At 40.4% G+C, this 23,440-nt stretch overlaps 1 protein-coding gene and 1 long non-coding RNA gene across 4 annotated transcripts; one reads left to right on the top strand and one right to left on the bottom strand.

The window, feature by feature from the left end:
- Positions 1-917: 917 nt before the first annotated feature.
- Positions 918-21,759, bottom strand: creb1b (cAMP responsive element binding protein 1b). Of its 3 annotated transcripts, XM_051958808.1 has the most exons (10): positions 21,723-21,759; positions 20,661-20,775; positions 16,280-16,411; positions 9,424-9,536; positions 8,570-8,716; positions 8,351-8,451; positions 8,041-8,195; positions 6,327-6,509; positions 6,085-6,238; positions 918-5,326 (listed from the first exon to the last, which is right to left on the bottom strand). In XM_051958808.1, exons 3-10 carry the CDS (start codon positions 16,299-16,301, stop codon positions 5,182-5,184), a joined length of 1,020 nt encoding a protein of 339 aa, XP_051814768.1. In that variant the 5' UTR covers positions 16,302-16,411; positions 20,661-20,775; positions 21,723-21,759; the 3' UTR covers positions 918-5,181. The 3 variants fall into 3 exon arrangements, with proteins under 3 accessions (XP_051814768.1, XP_022054732.1, XP_022054733.1); XM_022199040.2 differs by lacking the exon at positions 21,723-21,759 and having other exon boundaries at positions 20,661-20,794; XM_022199041.2 differs by lacking the exons at positions 16,280-16,411; positions 20,661-20,775; positions 21,723-21,759 and adding an exon at positions 12,054-12,225.
- LOC127537084 (uncharacterized) lies at positions 8,357-11,358 on the top strand. The gene is made up of 2 exons (XR_007946569.1): positions 8,357-8,480; positions 8,557-11,358. It is a non-coding gene; the product is annotated as an uncharacterized LOC127537084 (long non-coding RNA).
- Positions 21,760-23,440: the final 1,681 nt, after the last annotated feature.

Below are 23,440 nucleotides of genomic sequence, written 5' to 3'. Positions count from 1 at the left end.
TAATTAACGGAATTCTTAAATTTTAGATTTAAGAATGTAAATATTTAAATAATTTAAATCTGGACCCACAACAGTATTAAAATGCACACACAAAAACACAAAAACATCCTTACATGATAAAATTAACATGATTGAAAGGTCTTATGATTTTTTTAAAACTGTTTGTGATGTTTGTTCTATTTCCACTATATTTTACTGTTAATGCATACATCAGATTTATAAAATGTACATGATCTGTCACATTTAATCTAAGTTTCTATTTATTAATATGAATAATGATTAAGAGTACTTCAAAAGTCTAATTAAAAATTATTGAAAAGATTTAAATAAATGGACACAAGTCTTAGTGGCACAATAAAACCCTGTGCTAGCCATATTTATTTGAAAAAAATCAATTATGTTCGTTCAAATGGGATGCTAAAATCATACGAACACATTTAATAGCAAATTCCATCCAATTAACCATAATAAAATGTTTTTAAAGTCCTACATGTATTAATTAAAACAAGAGCAATCCAAGATTTCTGACCTCCGCCAAGGGAAGATGTGGATGGTAAAGCAAGATCTTTTTTTGCAACAAGGAAAGTTAATTCTGTCATGATGATTGTCACTAAATTCAATGACATAATAAATTACATTCCCATCGATTCATTAGTTTTGGAGAAATGATACGAAGTTGGAAAATCTAAATCCGGATCCAGAATCCAGATCCTTAAACGGATCAACACAAAATTTAAATGGAGTCTTCCCTGGGCCAAGATCCACTTCTGGTGAAAATTTCATGAAGATCCGACACGCACACAGACAGACAAATAAATAAACGGACCCGATCGCATGACCTCCTTGGCAGAGGTAATAAAAAAGACTTCTTTATAATTCATTAGCGTTCATATATGAATGATTACTCAACAAGAAAATCCATAACAATCTTCAAGAGCAGTTTATTGTGACATAGCAAGTGTTTACAAAAGAGTGATGTAACATCAGAGTAACAGCACTTTGAAATTATGGGCTGGTACACTTTTATCATGTGAACAACAGAATATACCGCCTCATCTGGTGACCTCGTCTCTAAAGACTCTATACAATACATGGCATTTAAAATTGATTACTTGTAAAAGTGGCAATATACAAACTGATCACAGTAAAAGTTAGAAAACATGTCATATTATTACTGTTCTAGGAATCATATGTTTATATATACTTTTACACAGAAGGATATCGATCTGTTGCATGCACAAATGAGGCCCACGGTTTACAAACTAATCTGGCACAGAAATCAAAAAACACCGTTTGCGATTGTTGGAAAGATGTCGTGGAATCACATCACAAAGTTGAGTTCACCATCAAATTAAACAGAGAAAAAGATTATTACTAGATTTACTTTTTTTCAGCACCAGCACTGGATGTGTGAATTACAAGGGGCAGAAATGACTTTTATTCAGAATACACTTCATCTTAGATATCTTAATGGCACCGGTATCTAAAACTTTTACCAAGCCCTGGCACTGACCACACAGGTATTACTAAATACTGACCATCAAATGTACCCTTTTCTCTCTAGTTTGTCTCCTGAAATGCAACACAAAAATGAACATACATCTTTCAACCCCTCTGTGATAAAACAAGCCCAGAACAGGGTGGACATGTGCATCTAGTCTGACTGTTGGGAGCAAAAAACTGCCTCCAAATTTCTCCTCAGCTTCAAAACCTAAGAGAAATGAGAAACAGTCAGAATAATGCTTACTCAGAGTCCATCTAATAGCTTCTGGGGTGTTTTAACAAACAAACCAAAGAGAGATGAGAGGTGCAATTTCACGTCTTCCACCTGCGAGTTAATTCCATCTGCTAATGAAGACTGAGATGCATTTAAAGCTCTGGAAAAGCTCCCAAGTGGACCAAACTACCAACAGCAGCTGATTAAAATCCAATCTTGAGTCGTCCAGCATAAACAGGGAAATGTAGGGATTTTAGGCTTCCATTTAAAAAAAAAAAAAAATCACAAACAGTATATTTTACCCCCTAAATGGCACAATTAAGTTGAAAATGATTGATTTACTGACATGTCAACAGCAAATAAAAAAATCTAAAGTAGCTTTGTAGTAAAATAAATGCAGTTAAAGAAGAATAAAAAGGGGCTCCGGTGGAAACACAAATTGTGCTTTCATTTGATGACATATAAAAAACAGTAACTACTGGAGCCAATAGATAAAAGATAAAAGTACATTTACAAGTCAGAACATAAACTATGATGTTTTCCTGTGAAACTGACAGATGTAGTGAACCCCAACAGACTCCTCCTTCTTCTTCTTCTCTACAAACAAACACCACCGATCCTAAACAGAACGTCTCCAACGAAGGCCTTTTCTCAAACACTAGCTGCCATTACAATGGTAGGCCAACATGAACACACACACACACCTCCAATTACACACGCATGTATGGTACAAATATGCAAACTCGGTTTTTATACAAGCCATAGGAACATTTTTCATATCAAATAAACAGAAATACATGAGGTCTACACATGCTGTAGAGTCTATGTACAGAAATATAAAAAAATAAACCCACAAATACATACACGTATCTCCTCAAAAACCACACACAGTCCCACAAAAAGCGACCTCTTCTTAACACAACGCATGTCTTTATGGATTATTACTGGTAAATTCACCGTAGCAAATATCTTTAGTAGATTTGAAAGAATCCAATTTGCTACATAATAAAAAATCCTCTGTCGTCACAAACCACCATTTAATAGACACAAATAACGCTTGGAAGCACAGAAAAATTTAACGTCGTGGATAAAAAACACTTTTTTCATGGCACACTAATGAGAAGATGTAAAAAACACCTACGTCTGGAGTTAAAATGTCTCAATGAACATGGATTTTTTTCTGCAACCCGGATCTTGCTTTTAAAACTTTAGACGCCATTTTCTGTTCCAGGGCTGTGTCTTAGTCACCCAGTTAAATGTGGTGCAATTATATAAACCTTAAATGGAATTTTTGAGCAGCTTTGCCAAGCTTTGTTTAATCTGGGTGTAATTCTTTAACATTTACTTTTGCTTCCAAATAAACTTATATGCAGCAACAAAAAATGTCATCTTTGGAATAAACGCGTCTTTAACTACCAGGAATGTTGGCCAGAACTGTAAAAATGAGACTCCAGGTTGTGAAAAATGAGAAAAACATGAACGAACAGAAAAGTGTGACGTCGCAGAATGTGGAAATCCATCGTCTGCTGACACACAAACACATCTCCACGTCCGTCACGGTCGGCAGTTGGCAGCATCTTAAGAAACACTTAGAAAAGAAACGACTTGTTTGAGCCCAATTAGCTGTCGAGTTCCATGTACAAGGTAGTCGGCATTGGGAAGTGGAGCAAGCAGAGATTCATTCAGAGCCTTTGACTGCACCCGACTGAGCTCGTCTGACTCAGAGACGGAGCGATTTCTGGATAAAGTATTTTCAGTAAAACGTACCACGGAGCGTACCAGGCAAGTTTATCAAACAGAATCACAAGTTTAGTGTATTAAACTGTATTCATAATAAAAGAAAATCAAGTTTTTATACAATCTGGGTCTTTTTGTCTAAGTCTTGGCCAGTAAACGGCTCAACATTGAACTCATCTCCATAAATGACAACAAACCGAGTCTAGAATCCCACATTAGGACATTTAGGACAAAACAGCTGTTGGCCTGAATTTTAACCCTCTGAAGCCCAAAACCCCAAAACAGTCCTTTATTTTACGTATGAGTTTTGATTTTGGTGGGAAAATTAACCAAATCTAAGCTTAAAATTATGATATTTCATCAAAGCACATCGAATTAAAAAAACTACCAAAAATACACGGATTCAGCACTAAACGGATTCGATAAAACTCTAAAAATTCTGGTCTCCTTCATTAAACTGTGAAGCAATCAGCGGTCAACGGTCACGTGACTAAAATTCAGGGACTTCTCGTCTGAACTGCAGGATGTGTTTCCACAGAGCAGGCAAGTATGTAAATAAAGTAAACATGTTTAGCATGTAGCGCCATTCTTGTTTTCAGTTTCGGTAATATGTGGGCACTTCAAATAAACGCTGTACATGCTGAATACTTCTGTGATTTTCTTTTTAACTGTGCCTATTTTTAAGTTCTCCCTCCTTCTAGCCATGGTTGTTCTGTTTCCATAGAGGTGCAGGACTTTAAACTGTGTTGTGAAGCATGGAGATATGAGATCCCAGAATCAGCCACAAAGGGGAGACTCTGACAGAACAACAGCTAAATAAGGGAACACTGTGATATAAATGGCTGGTTTTGGGATCCCATACCTCCATGCTTCACAACAACTGCAGTGAAAAATGAGTCCACAGTGAGTAGAAATGTGACAGGAGCACATAGTTCAGAGGGTTAAACAGCTTTCCGCAAATGATAATGCAACCAAAAACACTTGGTTCTGAGCAGAGGTGACAAAAGTTTGTTCCTATGAACCAACCCAATGTGCGGGTGGGTCTGGAAATTCAACAAAAACTGGTTTGACTCGACTACGACAACAAAAAGAATCCATCTAGGGGTTCCTTCTGATGTCCGAAGCACAAATAAGGATATTATTTCCTGGAATATCTCAACCTCGATGAGAACAATGAGCTGCAAACCGATACAGGCCAGAACTATGACAATAAGAAGCAGAGAGAAGCGTGTGAAGCAACAGCAGCCGACTGAATCCTTCTAATGTGTACTGAAGCGGTTTTAGAATAGAAAGTTTCAGTTTCCATGTTTATCAACAGTCCTGCATGACAGAACACAACTCTGCCAGGGTTTCCACCAGCGTTCCACTGGACCTCAGCGTTGTGAAAGATGTTTTTAGTGACAGTGAGGCGGCTCGGTTGGCGGCTCACCGTATAACAGTCTGTTGAACACGCTAACTTCCAACTAGCATAAGCTCACGCAGCCTTAGCTAGCTAGGCACACAGCCGGAAACCCTGTCTGAGTAATCTAAGTATATTTTACTGATCACTTACTGCAGAGAAGGTTTGGTAAGCACAACGGGATTGGGTTAATTCGTACCCCCAAAAATAAACAAGAAAATACCATCGCTAGCCGCGAGCAGACAAGGACGTCAGGCAGGAAAAACCAAAGGTATGCTGAAAGGAACTGAAATGCTACTTGGCCCAGTTTTAGTGTTCAGGTGTGGAATTACTCTGATTTATGGCAGTAAAGGTCTTTAAGGGCTTTGAGTTCTTCAATTAGCGTCTTGTTTTGGTTCTCCAGTACGGCCACTCGGTTCTCCAAACATTTAACGTACTCCTTCTTCTTCCTGCGACATTCACGGGCCGCCTCTCTGTAGGAAGGACGAGACGTTATTTGGGTTTTTGTTTCCCGCTAATGGTTGATATGGAGGAGATGTGGGAGTCAAGAGTAACAAAATACATTAAAATATAAAAAAACTACAGGGGGTCCTCGTCTTACGTCGTAGTAACTAAGTCGATGTTCGCTGTGAGTCGGAACGCCGGTGAAAATGTAAACGATATTGATCAGGTCTTCATAAAAGTCATGAATACCAACGACTTTCATGCATGTTTGAATCATTTTATTAGAAGATAACAGAATATTATAATAGGCTGATTTTGTTGTTGATGTTGAGGTTTCAATTTTTATTGTTCACTTCCAGATTTACCTAATGTCAGTGAACTAGGGCTGGACCCGAATATCCGGTCTGACTTACACTTGGAGCCATAATGAATGGCAAAAAGTTAGTGAATGTAGCAAAATCCAAGCTGGCGTACAACCAGAGAATAGAAACAAAGCCGTCTTATAGCGCCGCGTGACGACGTATTCATCCACTCCGCTCGTCCACTAGTCCCGCGTAACCAGTTCAGACGTAGCAACGAAACACTGTAGGTCGATGACATTGTAACCCGAGGACCCCGTACTTGAAAATGAAGTTATTGTTTCTAGTCGTATATGAAGCTTCCTCAGTCTTTAAGGCTCCTTTGATAAACAGTAAAATAATATTTCTCCTGATGCTTGGTACTATTTGCTGCTGATTTAAAGACGTTTTTAAACACACAGAGACTCACATTCCTCCTCTGCTCGTACCTGTTTTTCATGAGGCGGACCTCCCGTTTTCTGGTGACCTCCTCCGTGGCGCCCTGCGTTGGGAGGGCGGGTGAAGAGGCCATGACTACCCCGGGGGCGATGGTGCTAGCAGGGGCTGCTCGGATCTGATAGGCTTGGACATCACCGGAGGTGGCTGAAAGTAAAAGTGGACAGCAATTGGATAACTTTAATATTTTGGTCTGATTTTTTTCTGACAAGAATGGTTATATCTAAAGACTTACCCTGGACCACCACCTGGTTGCTGGGAACCAGTATCTGCTGGCCGTCGCTGGTCTGTGCGTACTGCAGGATGGTGGCTCCAGGCTGGGCTGCTGCTGCGTTGGTCATCGTCAGAGTCTGGAGGCCCTGGACTCCATCGGTACCGTTATTAGCCAGCTGGATGGCTCCTCCTTGGGTGATCGCAACTGGTGAGAAGAGAAAGAGAAGAAATTAGACAAGAAAAGAACATCTGGCTGAGAGAAGAATCAACATCTGACCCTCTGACACAGTGGAGTCTAGAACCAGCACGCAACCAGTCTAAAACCAAATCAAACCAGTCTAGAACCAGAACAAACCAGTCTAGAACCAGAACACAACCAGTCTAGAACCAGAACACAACCAGTCTAGAACCAGAACAAACCAGTCTAGAACCAGAACACAACCAGTCTAGAACCAGAACACAACCAGTCTAGAACCAAAACACAACCAGTCTAGAACCAAAACACAACCAGTCTAGAACCAGCACACAACCAGTCTAAAACCAAATCAAACCAGTCTAGAACCAGGACACAACCGGTCTAGAACCAAAACACAACCAGTCTAGAACCAGAACACAACCAGTCTAGAACCAGAACACAACCAGTCTAAAACCAAATCAAACCAGTCTAAAACCAAATCAAACCAGTCTAGAACCAGGACACAACCAGTCTAGAACCAGGACACAACCAGTCTAGAACCAGAACACAACCAGTCTAGAACCAGGACATGCGGGTCATTATTAGGACAGGGGGAGTAGGCATGGGCCGGTTACCGGTTTTAAGATATACCACGGTATGAAAAAGTCACGGTTTCAAAACCACTAAAATTTTCCGTCATACCGTTCCTGCGGTATGAGCGTTTTTTTTTTATGTAACGTCTCATCAGGGAGAAAGTAGAGGTCCCTCACGCTGTGTGAAGCTGCAGCCTAAAGCGCCCCTCCCCCTGCTCACCTGCGTTTGTTGTGAGTGACAAGCAGGCAGCTCTGCAGGCTGTGTGATGGCTGACGGAGGCGAGCCCCCTGAACCTTTTCCGCCGTCCAAGCGGACTAAGTCGGCTGTTTGGGAATACTTCGGCTACCGTAAAAAGCCAGACGGCCACGGCTTGGAGCAAGAAGGTCGCCCGACGTGCAAAACGTGCTTGAGGACAGTGGCAGCCCGAGGAGGCAATACATCGAATATGATAGCGCATCTACGGGAGCACCACCCATCGCTGTATGCTAAATTAAAGGTGCTGTCTTGAAATGAACGAGCGTATTAGCGTCTGACATTAGTGAAATGAGCTTGTTACCGAGGCAGATATGGTAACTACCATATCTTATCTTTTCTTCATCTCTATCTTTTAGTAACTTTTTTATATTTTAACTGAGGCAGATATGCTAACTAGCTTGCTAAGGATTTATCTTAGCATGCTAGTTACCATATCTGCCTTAGTTAAAAAAAAAAAAGTTATCCACAACTTTTTTCTTTCATCAATCTTTATTGCTAAGATGGATAACAACAGCTAGTTTAATCTCTAACATGTTAGAGTTGCAATCATAATACCGTGAAACCGTGATATTTTTGCCTAAGGTTATCGTACCGTCAGAATCTCATACCGGCCCATGCCTAAGGGGGAGTATACAGGATGTGGAGACCACAGGAGTGTTAACAACCTGAACCCTTGAATTAAACCTTCAGATTCAGATGGAGCTCCACCTACTGTACTGGCCGCTGCTGGTCTGGTAGATGGGCGTGGGGACGGTAACCGTGGTGATGGCCGGTGTGGCAGCAGCAGCCGATGAGTCCTCCTCGGCCTTTTCCTCCTCGATACGAGGGACGGCCGGAGCGTCAGATGAGAGGTCGTTGAGGATTTTCCTGTTGGGAAAAGAAAACCGTGATTCCATGAGATGAAGGTGTCAATGCAGAGACAGTTCACATGAACTCATGGGCAACAGAACATCTACAAAATCTGAGATTCCTTGAGAAGTTTTTGATTTAACTGTGGAATGACGTGGCCGTCTAAAAACTACCTGTAAGAGGGGCGTCGTGATAGAATCTCTCTGCGCTTCTGAGAGTCTGTCACACTATCCACCGACTCCTGTGAATCTTCGCTTTCTGCTATGGTGGAAATCTGGAGCAAACACACACATAAACAACACGGTAATAACATTAAGCAAACGTTCTGCCTTGATGTTGTATCTGAATATAAAACACCAAATGAACTGTCTTTGCTCAGGTGTGTGTCTGACCTGTACAGCCTGGACCTGTGGGGACTGGATGACAGACGGCTGAGCGGCCTGGATGACGCCGTGGACCTGAACCGTCTGCCCGTTGGGAAGCTGTACCAGCGTTACCGTGGGACCCGTTGCTGAGGCGTGTCCTGTTGCCATGGATACCTAAAAATCAAAAGTGATGTCACCGTGCCGTCTGTCCTGTGCAGCAGTTTTACATTTGTCACGTAAAAAATGAACAACAATGCACACATTTTGTCTTGTTTTTTTGTCTGGCTTTTTTGTGTTTACGTTTTGTCTCGCTTGTGTTTTTGTCTTATTTTTGTCATTTTGTGTTTTGCTTTATTCGTTGTTTTGAGCATCGTTTTTCCAGTTTTGTTTGTCTGTCTCGCTGTGCTCGCTTGTCTTGTTTCTCACTTTTGTCATTCATGTAATTTTTTGTCTCATTTTGTCCTTTGATTTTTTTTGTCGCTTTGTAGCTTTCTTGGCTAATTTTTTGTCTCTTTTTTGTTTTGTTTTGTGTCGTTTGTCCTATGCTTTGGTCGTTTTGTCTCCCGCTTTTGCCATATTTTGTCTTATTTTTGGTGTTTTTTCATCTGACTTTTGTCAGTTTGATTCAGCTCCAGATACCTGTCATTCATTTATTTTTCTCGAGAAATTTCAGGTTGTTCATAGTGTTTTGCAAAAAGAGAATTCCTTAAATATGAACATTTTTGTGCTAAAAGAATGGAAAAATTTGGAGTTGTGGTTACCTCTAGGTTATTATTCCAAATTCATTTCTTATTAAGGATCAATAAAGTGTTTTGTTTTTACATAACCTGGGCAAAAGTTGTGCTAGAAGCAGTGCTAATAGTGTTAGCATCGTGTGTTACCTGTGCTAAGGTAGCGATCTGTGCCGGAGTGATCTGCTGGCTCTCCGTCTCCGTCACAGCAGTCTCCGCCCCCTGCTGAACCTCGGCTGCTGACTCCATCTTCATTTGCTGAGCTGAGGATGAGAAATTTATGAAGTTTAGTTTCAAATGTGCACAAAAACCTACCAAGATTCTAAACAGGTTGCTAGGACGCCGCTACCAACAAAATCAAAAGTCACCGATCCCTAAAAATCCTAATTTTCGTATTTTTTTCCCAAGAAATGCTTCTGAAGGGTTCTAAAAGTTCCTCAAAAATGGTTCTTCAGAAGTCAAATACATATGATGATCCTCTTCTACAAGTCCCGGTAGTTAAATACACCGGAACCAGCAGTAGTAATGTTTTGTGAACTGCAACTTTAATTAGAGATCCTCAAAAATATTCGAAATATTATCAAAATCACAATATGGACAAGTGCAATGTGCAAATTGTAGCACCTGCTCTTTTTTTTATATAAAACATGCCACAACAAACAGTTTTAAATGGGGCATTGTGGTGCTACAGAGATTCATATTCTGTCAGGGAACATGCTTGTTTGATAGAGACCATAGCAAATTCTTTTTATTATAATATTATTTTATTATAATAAAGCAGGGGTGTCCAACATGCGGCCTGCGGGCCAAAACCGGCCCAACAGAGGGTCCAATCCGGCCCTCAAAGTGTAAAAATTCCAGAGAAGACATAAACCGCAGATTGTAAATTAGTAAAACTATAAATTTAAAATAATTTCTAATCCACGATAAGCTGTTCTGATCAGAAAGTAAAATACTAGATTGTTCATTGTTATTTTAAGTCTCATTTTAGTAATATTTTGCCTTGTTTTGTTTCTTTGTCATTTGTCTCATGTTTTTGTTTCTCATTTTGTCATTTTGTGTTTTTTTGTCACTTTGCTTCTCACTTGTGTCATTTTTTTGTCTTGTCTGTCATTTGTGTAATTTGTCTCGGTTTTGTCGTTCCATCGTGCCCATTAATCATCGCTTTGTAACTTTTTGTCTCATTTTTTTATTTTGTTTTGTGTCATTTGTCTCATTTTTTGTGTTTTTGTGTCTGCTTTTTGTCTCGCTAGTGCTTTTTGTCTCATTTTTGAAATATTTAGTCTCAGTTTTTTGTCTGACTTTGTCATCTGTCTCATGTTTTTAATGTTTTGTGTTTCCTTTTCCTCTCACTTGAATTGTCTTATTTTTGTCATATCGTGTTTTGCTTTATTCATTGTTTTGTGTCGTTTTGTCTTTCTTTGTCTCACTTGTGTTGTTTGTCCATTTCTTTTGTCGTTTTGTAACTTTTTAATCAAATTTTTATACGTCTCTTTTGTTTGATTCATGTTGTTTGTCACATTTTTGTAATTTTGTTTCTCATTCTGGTAATATTTTGTGTTTTGTCTTTTTTTGTTGTTCTCCTCTGTTGGTCAGTTCCAGATGACTAAATGCTGTGTTCATTTTTAGACACTCTGTGATCTGGAAGTTAAAATGTGGAAATGATAAACTGAGGCTGAATGTTGTTGAAACTGAATTTGTTTATTTATCTTAAGAAATTTCAGGTTGCTCATGATGTTTTGTAAAAAGATCATTCTTCAAATGTGAACATTTTCTGAAGGTACTTTTATGCACTAAAACAAATGAAACATTAGGAGTTGTGGTTATTTATTTACAGGTTGTTATGCTGTGATTTTACTGATCCAGTCCACTGGAGATCAAACTGGTCTGAATGTGGAACTAGAACGAGTTGGACTCCCCTGACATAAAGAGTTAGTGGATTATTATTCATGTTATCATAATGAGTCAGGGGGTTATTATTGTTTTAAAAAGGAGTGGATGGATTATTATTATTATTATTATTATAAGGAGGTGTTGGATTATTTTTTATTCTAATAAATGAGCTCCGTGTGTGGCTCTGCTGTTCTCGTGATCTCACTCTGTGCGTAGCGTCTCTCCGCTGCATGATTGGCTTCACACATTTCTCCCTCTGCTTTTCAAAAATCACTCGGATGCCTTGCGTGTGACAGCGGAGCCACATGGCTGGGAAACGCCCCCTCACCGGTCACATCCCGGGAGATAAAAACAAAAAACCCTCATCCCACCGCAAAATACACCGCAAATGCTGTTAAAATGCGCAGGCCCGACCGAACCCCGGCGGCCCGCTCCGTCTCATTTCTACCAATTGATTCAAAAATTAGGAGCTAAACTACCACGAAACAACCAGCGATGTGAGCTGGCAAGATTTATTCAGAGTAGAAATATTAACATTAATAAATACAGCCGCTGATGTTCCCTGTGCGACTTTAAGGAGAAAACGGCGCAATTTTTAGCGCATCAAAGCTCCATCAGCAGCAGCATCCTGTGTTATTATCGTCGCTAAGGTCCTGTCTGACTTTATGGTGTGTTAACGTGCTAACTGCCCCTCCCGGTTCTCCATGTAAGCCGCACTTTTTGCCCCGTTTATCCCAAACAGCCGCAGCCTCCCCTCCCTCCATCCTGCTACAAACACACCGCGGCGCCATGATCTCTTTGTTTCCTTCGGGCCGAACCCGACCAGACCGACACTTTCCGAGGCCGGGTCTCGTCTCCCTGAGCCCCGGACACCGCTTCGTCCTTACCGATACAGACTCCCTTCGTCACTCCCGGGCCTCCGGAGCTCCACTTTTATTCTGGCCGACACGTAAGAGCCCGCGTCAGGCTACACCTCCGCCGCGTCACCGGGAACAACAACACGGAGATTGGAGAAGGACGAGAAAGCAGATGGCGACACTCACCGGAAATGGACGAAGGCAGGCCGGAGAAGACCGGAAAATGCCGAAGAGGAGCGGAAAGCAACGACTCCCTACTGCCCCGAAGAGCGATTTGGCAAAATCACGATATTCTTGTAAAACCCAAGCATAGAAGAAAATAAGCACACACACGTAAATGGAGTGCAAATGTTTTCAGGGCTGCCAACTTGTGGCCAGACCTTAGACCAGGGGTGTCAAACTCATTTTGGTCCAGGGGCCGCATACGGCCTAATTTGAACTCAAAGGGGCCGGACCAGTAAACTTATAGCATAATTACCGAGAAGTAACAATAAGTTTAAGTTTTTCCGACGTTTTAGTGCAAAGGAGAAGAAGTATATTAGAAAAATCTTTATATGTAATGAACTGTCCTCTTAAAAAAAAATATTAGAAACAACCAGAGATTAAAGTAAGTGCAATTTCAACAACACTATGACTCGGTTTAACATTTTTTTGTGTGCATTGTGCATTACAACTGATCACAGTGATTGTACAATGGCACAACATATTTAGTCACAGGTATGTGTAACTTAAAAACTTACAAACTTTAAAAAAAAAATCAAACTTATCAAGATATAGAATTTTTTTTTTGAAGTCCATTTTCCACATCTGGAAAGTAATTGTGAACACCTAAATTAACTCTGCACACCTTTAAATCTTAAATAGCAGCAATATTATACAGACAGTTAAGAAATTAAAGTTGTCACCTGCCTTGTTTATGTATAAAATGTATATGTAAAATATACATTTAAAAAAAACTACATACATAACGTGGATGCATCCATGAGAAATAATGTTCCACTCAACCAAACACTTTTGCAGTGAATCTGATGACCAACACTGAATTTCACAGTATTTACTACAGCAAGTTTTCATTTAGCAACTTTTTTTTCCTAGGGCAACAATGTTTAAAGCAGCATTTTACAGGATTTATTCTTGCTTCATATTTGCTCCTGAAACTCGACATCTTTTAGCCTGCACAAGTGCATCAGTATCAGGCATCATGTCCTGAGCAGCAGGCAACTTCAGCATGTCAGTTAAGTGCTTATGTGTGAGCTTTGTGCGCAGTTTTGTTTTATTAATGTTCATTACTGAGAAAACTTGCTCACAAAGATAGGTCGGCCCAAACGTGCACAACATTTTTGCATCCAGTGCTGTTAATTTAGGGTAGCCTCGAAGGAGATGCTGATCAAATTGCTCCTGTTTATAAGTTGTCTATTTAACCTGCTGAGCTTCAGGGGATGGTAACTGTTGATGGTAACTAGGTCAAGGGAAAGTAAGCATGAGGACTTGCCGCTGCTGTGTATTCTGGGAAACCTTGTGGTTTTTTCCAACTTTGTTGTACCAACAACAAATTACATTTTCAGCTTATTCACAATTACAAATGTAGACATATTGTGTCCGTCATGTCAGTACTTTCATCAACAGCAAGAGAGCATGCAATAACTTCTTTGCTTCTTTCAGTCAACCGTGTTCTTAAATCAGTGGCCATCTGACAAACCCGATCAGCAGCTGTATTTCTACTCAGGCTTACATTTGCCAACATCTGCTTTTAGTGTGGACACCTTCAGCATACAGTTCTTCAGAAACTCTCCCTCGGTAAATGGCCTGGTTTGGCTCTTTGGATCTCTTCTGCCACAATAAAGCTTGCTTTCACAGCAGCTTCACTTTGTGTTTTCGCTCTGGTGAAAAACGTCTGCTGAGATGTCAGATTCTTCCTTTACTCTTCTACTTTCTGTAGCTTCTGGTCGACATGCAGGTTTTTCAGCTTGTCCTGATGTTTTGTCTCAAAGTGCCATCTTAGATTAAATTCCTTAATTACAGCCACATTAGCTCCACGAATAAGACACACGCCTTTATCGGCAATGTCTACATACATAAACTCAGCCTCCCATCGCTTTGAAAGGCTCTGTTTTCAGAATCAACTTTTCTTTTCGGCATTGTTAAGGGCTAGCGTTGACGTTACAATAGGGTTGCAGACAATAACAGACGCTTGACTTAAATGACGTGGAAATGTTCCCAGCTAACCTATCACTAGGCACGGCAGCTGTTGCGCTGCATTATGGGATCTGTAGTTTGTGTGTTATCAGCGCTTCATATCATCGGGCCATTAACAACAATAATAATAAATAAATGTAAAATGATCTCGCGGGCCGGATGTAATTGTATTACAGACCGGATTTGGCCCGCGGGCCTTGAATTTGACATATGTGCCTTAGAGTGAGATTTGGTTTGTGTGGGATGCTGACGGGGGCTCTGGGGGACCTCCCCCAGAAAATTTACAAAATTATTGATCCTATTTCCTGCACTGGTGCATTCTGGTGTAATTTAAGAGCATTTTGCCTGTTAAAATCTTATTATAGAGATGACATTAAGGATAATTTTTTTAAATAAAGCACTGACCTTAAAAAAAATCAGAAATAAAAAAAAACAGAGCAAGGGCAGGCAGTATTGAAAATGGTTCTTCATGTAAAATATGGATGAAAGTTCTGTGGCTGGATGAGCACAACACATTTCAGTGTCTGCCCTAAATATATGCATAATTGAAATAACTGCAGCAACCACTTTGTAACATTTGTCTTGGAGGTTTTTAATGCACACACTTAACAGCTTCAAGTTCACCACATCAGCCAACTAAACAATAAAAAGTATTGAAGCAAAAACAAAACATGTCTTCAGAACTTAAATGATCCATTCACTGAACAGAATTACAATCAGACACGAAACTCTCTATTAAATGTCAAAACAATCCATGTGACTCTAAAAACTCAACAGCTTTACAAACTCTAAGATTAAACTCTCCACAAGGATCCAAGATAAGTTTGACTTCTACATGAGAGCTTTAATTATTCCTCATCTACTTCCTGAAAAGTTTGGTCAATAAAAAAGACAAAAACTAATATTTTCAGCTGAACTAAAGACAGACTGTGATTTTTCTGCTCACATGTTGTGTTTTTGTAAACTTACTCTTTCAAATAAATACCTTCCTAACCCCCTGGAAACCAGTGTTTGTCCTGTTGTAATGTTTTTTGAGCAACACACCATACTATGACGTTTTACAGTGAAGGTTCTACTATGGAACCAGTCTGACATGTTCAGGCGTTCTTTGCGTGAAAACTCAGAGATTTCAGGTATCAGAAGGTGATTTTTCCACTTTCTTTGTTAACTTTCTGCTTCAACTTTAAACTAAATTTCCTTCACTAAGCCAGCCCTCTGGACTTCAGTAAGCTGTGTTCCTATTGGCTGTCCAGGTGGCTGCTTGGTGTTATCAGGAACACCTGAGCAGCTCAGTGTCTTCCTGCTTTATGTTTGCAGACAAACATTTCCTCTGCTTCTCTTCACCACCGAAACGGGTTTGGTTCCGTTGCTTTAGTTTGTTCTGTAGGCGTTGGCTTGCAGCTTCCAGCAGTAAAATCCTCTTTAATGTGTTTCTTGGTGAGTTTTAGGGCTTTGTACTGTATAGTTGCCTTGATAAATGTGGTTCTTTAGCAAAACGATACAGACAAAACAATAAAATGATGTTTGTAAATTCTTTTACATGTTGAAAATTAAACAAATTATAATAAACATCTAGTTTACAATTATTTAAAGTGTGTAACCCTGTATATATTTATATAGCTTTGTTTTGTTTTATTCTATTTTTTATTTTTGCAGTCTTGCAGGATGAAGGATGGTGATTATGATTCAGTGGAAAGAACAAATTTTTATACTCAGACGTATCTCTTTGTAACGTTTGTCGAATCTTTACTTTTGTTGTCAAATATTAATTTGACCTCTTCTAAAGTTTAAATACGAAATCTCATACCAATACATCCAAAACATGATGTGGAATTCCCAAAACACACTTGTTGGTTTGAACAGGCCACCTATAATGCTGATAATATGTTATAAACCAAAAAGACTTGAAACCACTGTTTTCATAACATCATTTTCCTGTTCATATGACCAATGAATCTGAAAAGAAACTCTCTAAAATAAATTTAGCACAGCAAGAAGTACATTTCTCTCAGATGTGCGGGGTAGAAGTCCCTGAAAGTTTCACTCAGTACAGTACTTACCTGAGTTTATCCTTGCTGACATTGCTGAGCTTCCTTGACAGGCTGTCAGTCCATCACAGGACACGCTGAAGAAGCTGGACAGGCTGTAACCTTGGACTGTCTTTAGGTGTTGTAATGTGATGTGACATGGACCTGACATAAAGAAACCGTCATGGATTAGGCTGCTGGAATGAAACAAAGACGATGTTAATGTTATTCGTAACACGTGTGCTTTCATCGGAAGAACAACTCAAAGTTCTCGCTCTGAAAAACCCCATATTGGAGCAGAAATTCTCCCTGTAACCACAAGAGGGAAGCATGAGACCAGATGAGTGAGGACAGCAGAGAAATCTGCAGGGATTTACGGAAAAAACAAGCTGTCTAAAGTCAGAAGCTAAATATTCGTAAAAGTTTAAAGAAGACCCGGCCCATTCATTTATGTCCTCTGTACTGGAAATTTGTTTTTGATCTATATCTTTTAACTCATTTGAGCTACCATACTAAATCCATCCATCCTCTGTACACCGCTTTATCCTCACTAGGGTCATGGGGGGTGCTGGAGTCTATCCCAGCTGACTCGGGTGAAGGCAGGGGACACCCTGGACAGGTCACCAGTCTGTCACAGGGCTACATATACAGACACACAATCACACTCACATTCACACCTACAGACAATAACCAATTAACCTCAGCATATTTTTGGACTGTGGGAGGAAGCCGGAGTACCTGGAGAAAACCCACGCATGCACAGAGAGAACATGCAAACTCCATGCAGAAAGATCCCAGGCCCAGGCCGGGATTTGAACCGGGGATCTTCTTGCTGCAAGGCGAAAGTGCTAACCACTACGTCACTGTGCAGCCCCATACTAAATCCTGATGTGCTTAATAGAGGACATCCTGGACTTTCCAATGATATCTCCAGTGATTGGATGGGATGAGGAGAACTTTGTTTTCATGCTGAGACAAAATGGAGACAGCAGCAAAATGCCAGAAAGAGAAATGTTAAGTCAAAACCTTTTCAGATGTCATTGTTTTACTGATGGTCGTCATATATTTTCTTGTTTATGAACATGTCAGGAATTATAAATTGGGGTCAGAGTCCATTTAAAAGTTCTGTCAGGAAAAATAATCTCCTCTTTATGAATGTGTGTGTGTATATACACACACTATTGTTATTTAATTCAGTTTCTTAGTTTCATTAGAAAATGAATTGACATCCTTGTTTTCTTGTTTTGATTTCAAAGTGTAGCTGTTTTGTTTTTTATGATAAAATTGTTCTGTTGTTTCTAAAATAAAATACTAGTATAAAATTCAAAATTGTGTGTCATTGCTTTAGCGACAAAAAGGCAGGAAATCACAAAAAAAAGTTGCATTGAAAGACACTTTTCCCCTTTGGTTCTCAGGAGGCATATATAAATATATTTACAGCAGTGATGTCAGCGTTACGTCTTAAAAAAGAGATGCGGAAATACACCAAATCCATCAAACAGTTTGTTTTCTATTAAACCAAGCGAGCAAAAATTGACGACAGAAGAAAACATGATATCTTTTACATTTAAGAAGCAAAAAGCAAATATTTTTCTGGCATCTGAGTGGAAAACATCCCATATAATCTGACAGGTAAGTCTTCTTTCCGCTTTACCAGAGCTTATTATGAAACGCCCTGGTCTAGACCTGACCACATGGTGGCGCTGTAGAGCTGCGTAAACCCTCCGACCATGTGCTCCTCCAGCCTCCCCTCCTCCTCCTCCTGCCCGTGTGTCATCACACAGATATGTGGAGTTTATCAAGGCAATTCCTTTTATAATCCTCCTGATGCTCGTTGCCGGTGTTTTATCTGTTTAATAGCATTTTACTGCTACACGCCGTAAAAAACACCCTTTTTATTGTGGCACCAAACACATTGTTTGGGGAATTGACCCTGCCTGGGTAATGAACAGCACTGAATTTGCAGCCAGTTATAAAAAAAAAAAAGGAGGGGGCAGAAGGGGAGGAGAGTGGAGGAGGTGAGGAGGGGGAGACAATTTAAACCCAAAGAGGAGAGGAGGAATATTTTACAGGAGGGGGGGAGGACGGCTGCTCTCCACGTCCCATTAGGGGTTTCAACACTGCTGGTTTTTAGTTGTGTTGCGTCTTTTCACTCGTCCAGTTCAGCATTTTACCCTGTCTTTAAATGCCATTTTGGTGACTTGATATTTATGCATGTTTCTGAAATAAAGAAATAAATCTGCTGTAGTTTAAAGATAAAAAGACAAGAAATATATTCAAGAAAATCTAAATAAATGAGAGGTGGAATATAATGAGCATGCTCCCCTATGCAAGGGCTCATTAAATAGTCACCTATGGGAGACGTTTTCCACCACCATCATGACAAATAGAGAAATATCTTGTGGAAGGTGCAGCACAGTATCACAAAGGTGGAGCATCTATCCTAAAAAGGACTAAACCTGCTGTTTGTGTTGAAATTTATTCACAATCTAAGCACTGAAGCAGCTCAGTAAAACGAAAAAAAAAAACGGCCTCATTTACTGCTACTCTTCAACTGGATGGTTTTCTAAGACCAAATTTATGGACAGTGTTCAGAAGGTGATAGTAAATGTAGAGTAATTTCAGGGACAACCATACCTAAAATGAGATCAATGAAGCAATAAGGCAACTAGCTCTCCAACGACAAGGCAAATATAAACCAGACATGAAAGCGTTTTGCTATTCTGATGCCCCTGCTACAAAAATCCAACAGTTTTCTGCTGTGGTTTAAGTTTGATGAGGATTATGAGATTGGTTACCAATGCTGACCGTTGAGAAGCATGAAGAAAGGAACAACGGTCTCTGAAAGGCTGACTGACACATCCAACCACCTTCCCTCCATATGCACTCAGGCATGCATGTAATCGCTGGTTCATGGGCTCCTATTGTCTGAAATATGGAAATATGCCATTTGACCAGTCATCCGGTGCCGTTAAAGAGTAAAAAATGTGCCAACTATTCACCCTTACAGGTAAAACACCGTCTATTTCAACTACAGCATCACTGTAGACTTGAAGACTTACTCTGGTGAAAATCATGGGGTTTTTTTTGTTGTTTTTTTTTACCAAAGTATAATCCAAAGTATGGTGTTTCTTAACATGCGAGAGAACACAGGACACACCATGACTGAGTGTTTCCACCTTAAAACTGTATATTAACCAATGATCAGGTCAAAAACATGGATTTTGAACCAATCCTGTCTGTTCTCATGGTGTGGGTTTCTGTGTCAGAATCAGTTTCCAGTTTTAAAAGGTAAGTTTAAAAGGATCCAATACAAGTAAGTACCATCTTTCACCACTGGTAAAACTGGTTGGAACTGGCTGTCGCAAAAACCAAACACTTTTCTGCTGTGGTTCAGGTTTGGTGAGGATTATGAGATTGGCTACCAACGCTGATTGTTGGGAAGCATGAAGAAAGGAAAACCCAAAGTCTGACTGACACATCCAACCACCTTCCCTCCATATGCACTCAGGCATGCGTGTAATCGCCGGTCCATGGGCTCCTATTATATGAAATATGGAAATGTGCCATTTGACCAGTCATCCAGTGCCTTTAAAGACTAAAAGAAAGCTGATTTGCTCCCTTCAACACCAGTTAAACTGACATCCAAACATGCTATATATGCTTCATTCTGGTGAACACCTAAACCTATAACAGTGAACGGAACTGTGAACCGTTTGCAAGCACAAGCTGTAGTTTCTGATCTTTCTGTATCTTTTTGATTGATCACTCTTACAGGTTAAACACCGTCTATTTCAACTACAGCATCACTGAGACACACATTGTGTTTTCTTTTATTTTACCAAAGTATAATCTCTATATGGTGTCTTTGAATTTGCTAGAGAACACAGTCCACACCATGACTGAGCATTAAAACTGCATGTTTACCAGTGAACAGGTCAAAACATGGATACTGAATAGGGTGGTCCGACACTGGCCTTTTTTTGCCAATAACCAGTATGCCGATATTGTCTCAATTTCTGATTCTGATATCAACCGATACCAATATATGTGGGCTATTTAACTAATTTTAGGTAACATCACATGTCTCCTGTCATGGAATTAACACATCATGCCTGATTTTATTGTGATGTCCCATTGGATGCATTCGCAAATACAACAAGGCTTTCAAATGTAAACATTATCTGTGCAAAATAAGAGAACTCCTTCAACTTAAGTTATGGAAAAAAATGACATATTTATGCAATTATTATGCACCAGTAAAGGTATTTAGGGCATTGTTTTCCCTGAAATTGCTCTGGAGCAAATCCCCAGATTTGGTCCAGTTCTAAATATAGATACACATGGATTGGTTTAATCAAAAACCAGAGAGGGACTTAAAATAGAAACCCGTCATTTAAAGATTTCACTTTACCTCCTCCTTGGCACTAAAAGGTCAAGAGTCGTGAGTCCTGCAGCCACCAGGAGGTTAAACATGTCGCTTCGGGACTGAAACAGCTGATGTTTTCTTCTTTCTTGGGAGGACAGTCCTATAAATAAAATGCCATTATTATAATTTGAGGAGAGGAAGAAGATAGGGGGAATACAACGCAGAGACAAACAGAACTGGAAAGTATTTAGAAGCTGAAACAAGATCATATTAAAATAAAGAGAGCAGATTTTACATTTCTATAGCTGCTGCTGCAAAAGTACAGTTATATGAGTGTATCAGTGCCACGATAAAACTCAACGTGTCCGTGTTTGACATCTTCTACGAGACGTGGATGTGTGTGTTTGTGCTCTCTTTAAAGCAGCCACAGTTTTTCAATTTTGATCAAACTCAATCCCCTGCTGCTCAGTTTCACAAACACTCGAGGTGTTTCTGACACTTTCACCAGAAACTGTCTGAGGTTACCTTTCAGGCACGAGCCCCCGTCAGAAGTTAGACACGTTTTATTTCTGGTCGTGACATATTGATATTAAATTAAACAAGGGGTGGATTGTGAAATGGCAGGATGGGTGACGTGTTAAAGCAAGAGGAGAGCGGGGGAATATAGAAATAAAACTGATTCTACATGCACACACAGACGCAGACAGAAAGAGGAAGAATCAATAGAGGCATTTGGTCTATTATCATAAACACACAGTGTGTGTGTGTGTGTGTGTGTGTGTGTGTGTGTGTGTGTGTGTGTGTGTGTGCGTATGTGTGTGTGTGTGTGTGTGTGTGTGTGTGTGTGTGTGTGTGTGTGTGTGTGTGTGTGTGTGTGCGCTTGTGTACGGGAGGAATGTTTTCATCTCCAGATGGTTGACTGAGACTTGGCTGGTCGGTACACAGAGTCGCAGAAAAAAGCCGGCAGAAGGCGTCTTTTCTACTTGAGCTCGGCAAAATGCGAGTGTGTGTGTCGGTGTGTAGTGAGTCTGCCAACCTGCCTGTGTGTGTGTGTGTGTGTGTGTGTGTGTGTGTGTGTGTGTGTGTGTGTGTGTGTGTGTGGCTGACCTTGAAGAAGGAGGCTCAGTTGGAGGAGAAGGATGAGGAGCCCACCTCCCCCTTTCACCCCCTCCATCCCCCGCTGCGCCTCCCCCCTGGGTAAAGAACGACCGGCTTCTCATCCTCCTCCTGTCTTCCCTTCTCTTCCTCTCTCTCCACCCGTCCATTTCTTTCCACTCTTTCATCTCCTCTCTTTTCATCTGCTTGTTTCATCTTTTTTCCTCACCTCCTCTCGTCTCCTCTGTCCTCCCCTTTCATTTCTATTTTCCTTTCATGTCCTTGTTTCCTTCTCTCCCATCCCTGTCTCCTCTTTTTTCTCCTTGTCTCCTTTCATCCCCTCTACTCTCCTAATATCCCAGTTCTCCTTTCCTGTCCTCCTTTTTCCATTGCTTCCTCCACACTGTCTCCTCTTTTACATATTCTCCTTTTGCCGATTTCTCCTTTTCCCTTCTCTTTTCGTTTCTTCGCCTCCTCTTCTTTGCTTTTGTCCCCTTTCGTCTCCTCTTTCATTTTCATTTTCCTTTCCTGTTCTCCTTCCTCTCTTCTTCATCCTTGCTTTTCTTTTCTCCATTTCTTCCTCTTCTTGCTGATGCTCACCTCCTTTTCTTCCCTTTAATCTCTTCAACTTGTCTCCTTTTCCCTCCTCTTTACATTTCCTCGTTTCCTTCTTTCCCCTCCTTGTCTCCTCATTTCCTCTAGTCTCTTCTCCTTTCCTCATCTCTAGAATTTCCTTTTCTTTCCTCCTTCCTATCCCAATGTGTCCTTGTTTCTCTCTCTCCTCCCTTCCTTTCTACATTAGTCTACTTTCCTGTTTCCTTTAATCTCCTCTGCTTGCTTCCTTTTCTCTCCTTCTTATCTCCTCAACTCCTCTCTGATCATGATGCCTTGCCTCTTGTCCTCACCTCATTTCCCGTCTCTTCTTCCTCTAGTCTCTTCTTCTTTCCTCTCCTCTCAGTTTTCCTTTCCTTTCCTCCTTCCTCACTGTTGTCTCCTTGTCTCATCTCCTCCTTTCCTCATTTTGTTGTCTTTCCTTTCCTCTTCTCTCCTTGTCTCCTCTATCCTTCCCTGTCATTTCTTTACTCTTTCTTTTCCTCCTCTCCTTTCCAACTCTCTCCTTCCCTGCCCTCTCACTTTTCTATCCTCTTCTTTCCTGCTTCCTTCTCTCACATTCTTGTGTCCTCCTCATTCCTTTTCATCTCTTATTCCTTCCTTTCTCATCCTGTAGTCGTCTATTCTTCCTCTGTTCTATCGTTCTCTCATTTTGTCTTCTCAGCTCTCCTAATCTTCACTTGTTTCCTTCTCCTCGTTTCAACTCCTTCCCATTCCCTCGTCTCGTCTCCTTTCCTTTGTCATCTTGTTGTCCTTTTCCTTTTCTGCTCTCCTTTCGCCTTCCTTCACGCCCCCGTTAATCTCCTCTCCTTCCTTTCCTCATTTCTCCTCGTCTCCTCTTGTTTCTTTTCCTTTTATCATCTCCTCTCCGTGCACATCACAAGCCTTCACATTGAATAACTGCAGACTCCTCCAGCACTCCTTTTCAGCAGCCAAGGTGCTCCGCATGAAAGAGAAAAAAGAAGAAGAAGAAGCAGAAAAAAAACATCTAAAGTAAAAGAGAGCAGGGAATCAAATGCCAAACTAAAGGCTCTTTCAAAAGCATTGGAGACAGCAGGAAGCCCAGGGGGTAATTTAAAAAACCTGCCACAAGAAGCGGTCAAAGAGGAGGCGTGACG

Source organism: Acanthochromis polyacanthus, chromosome 14 (genome assembly GCF_021347895.1).
Source record: "Acanthochromis polyacanthus isolate Apoly-LR-REF ecotype Palm Island chromosome 14, KAUST_Apoly_ChrSc, whole genome shotgun sequence".
In the NCBI taxonomy this organism is placed as follows: Eukaryota; Metazoa; Chordata; class Actinopteri; family Pomacentridae; genus Acanthochromis; species Acanthochromis polyacanthus.
Note: the sequence above shows the minus strand (reverse complement) of the source record. Positions and strands in the feature narration are given on the sequence as shown.

Coding starts and splice junctions, on each gene's coding strand:
- creb1b (XM_051958808.1), bottom strand. CDS start 16,301: ATGTCAGCAAGGATAAACTCAG. Junction 6,510..8,040: donor GACCAGCAGCGGCCAGTACA/GTAGGTGGAGCT, acceptor TCTTCTCACCAG/TTGCGATCACCCAAGGAGGA. Junction 6,239..6,326: donor CAACCAGGTGGTGGTCCAGG/GTAAGTCTTTAG, acceptor TTTTACTTTCAG/CCACCTCCGGTGATGTCCAA.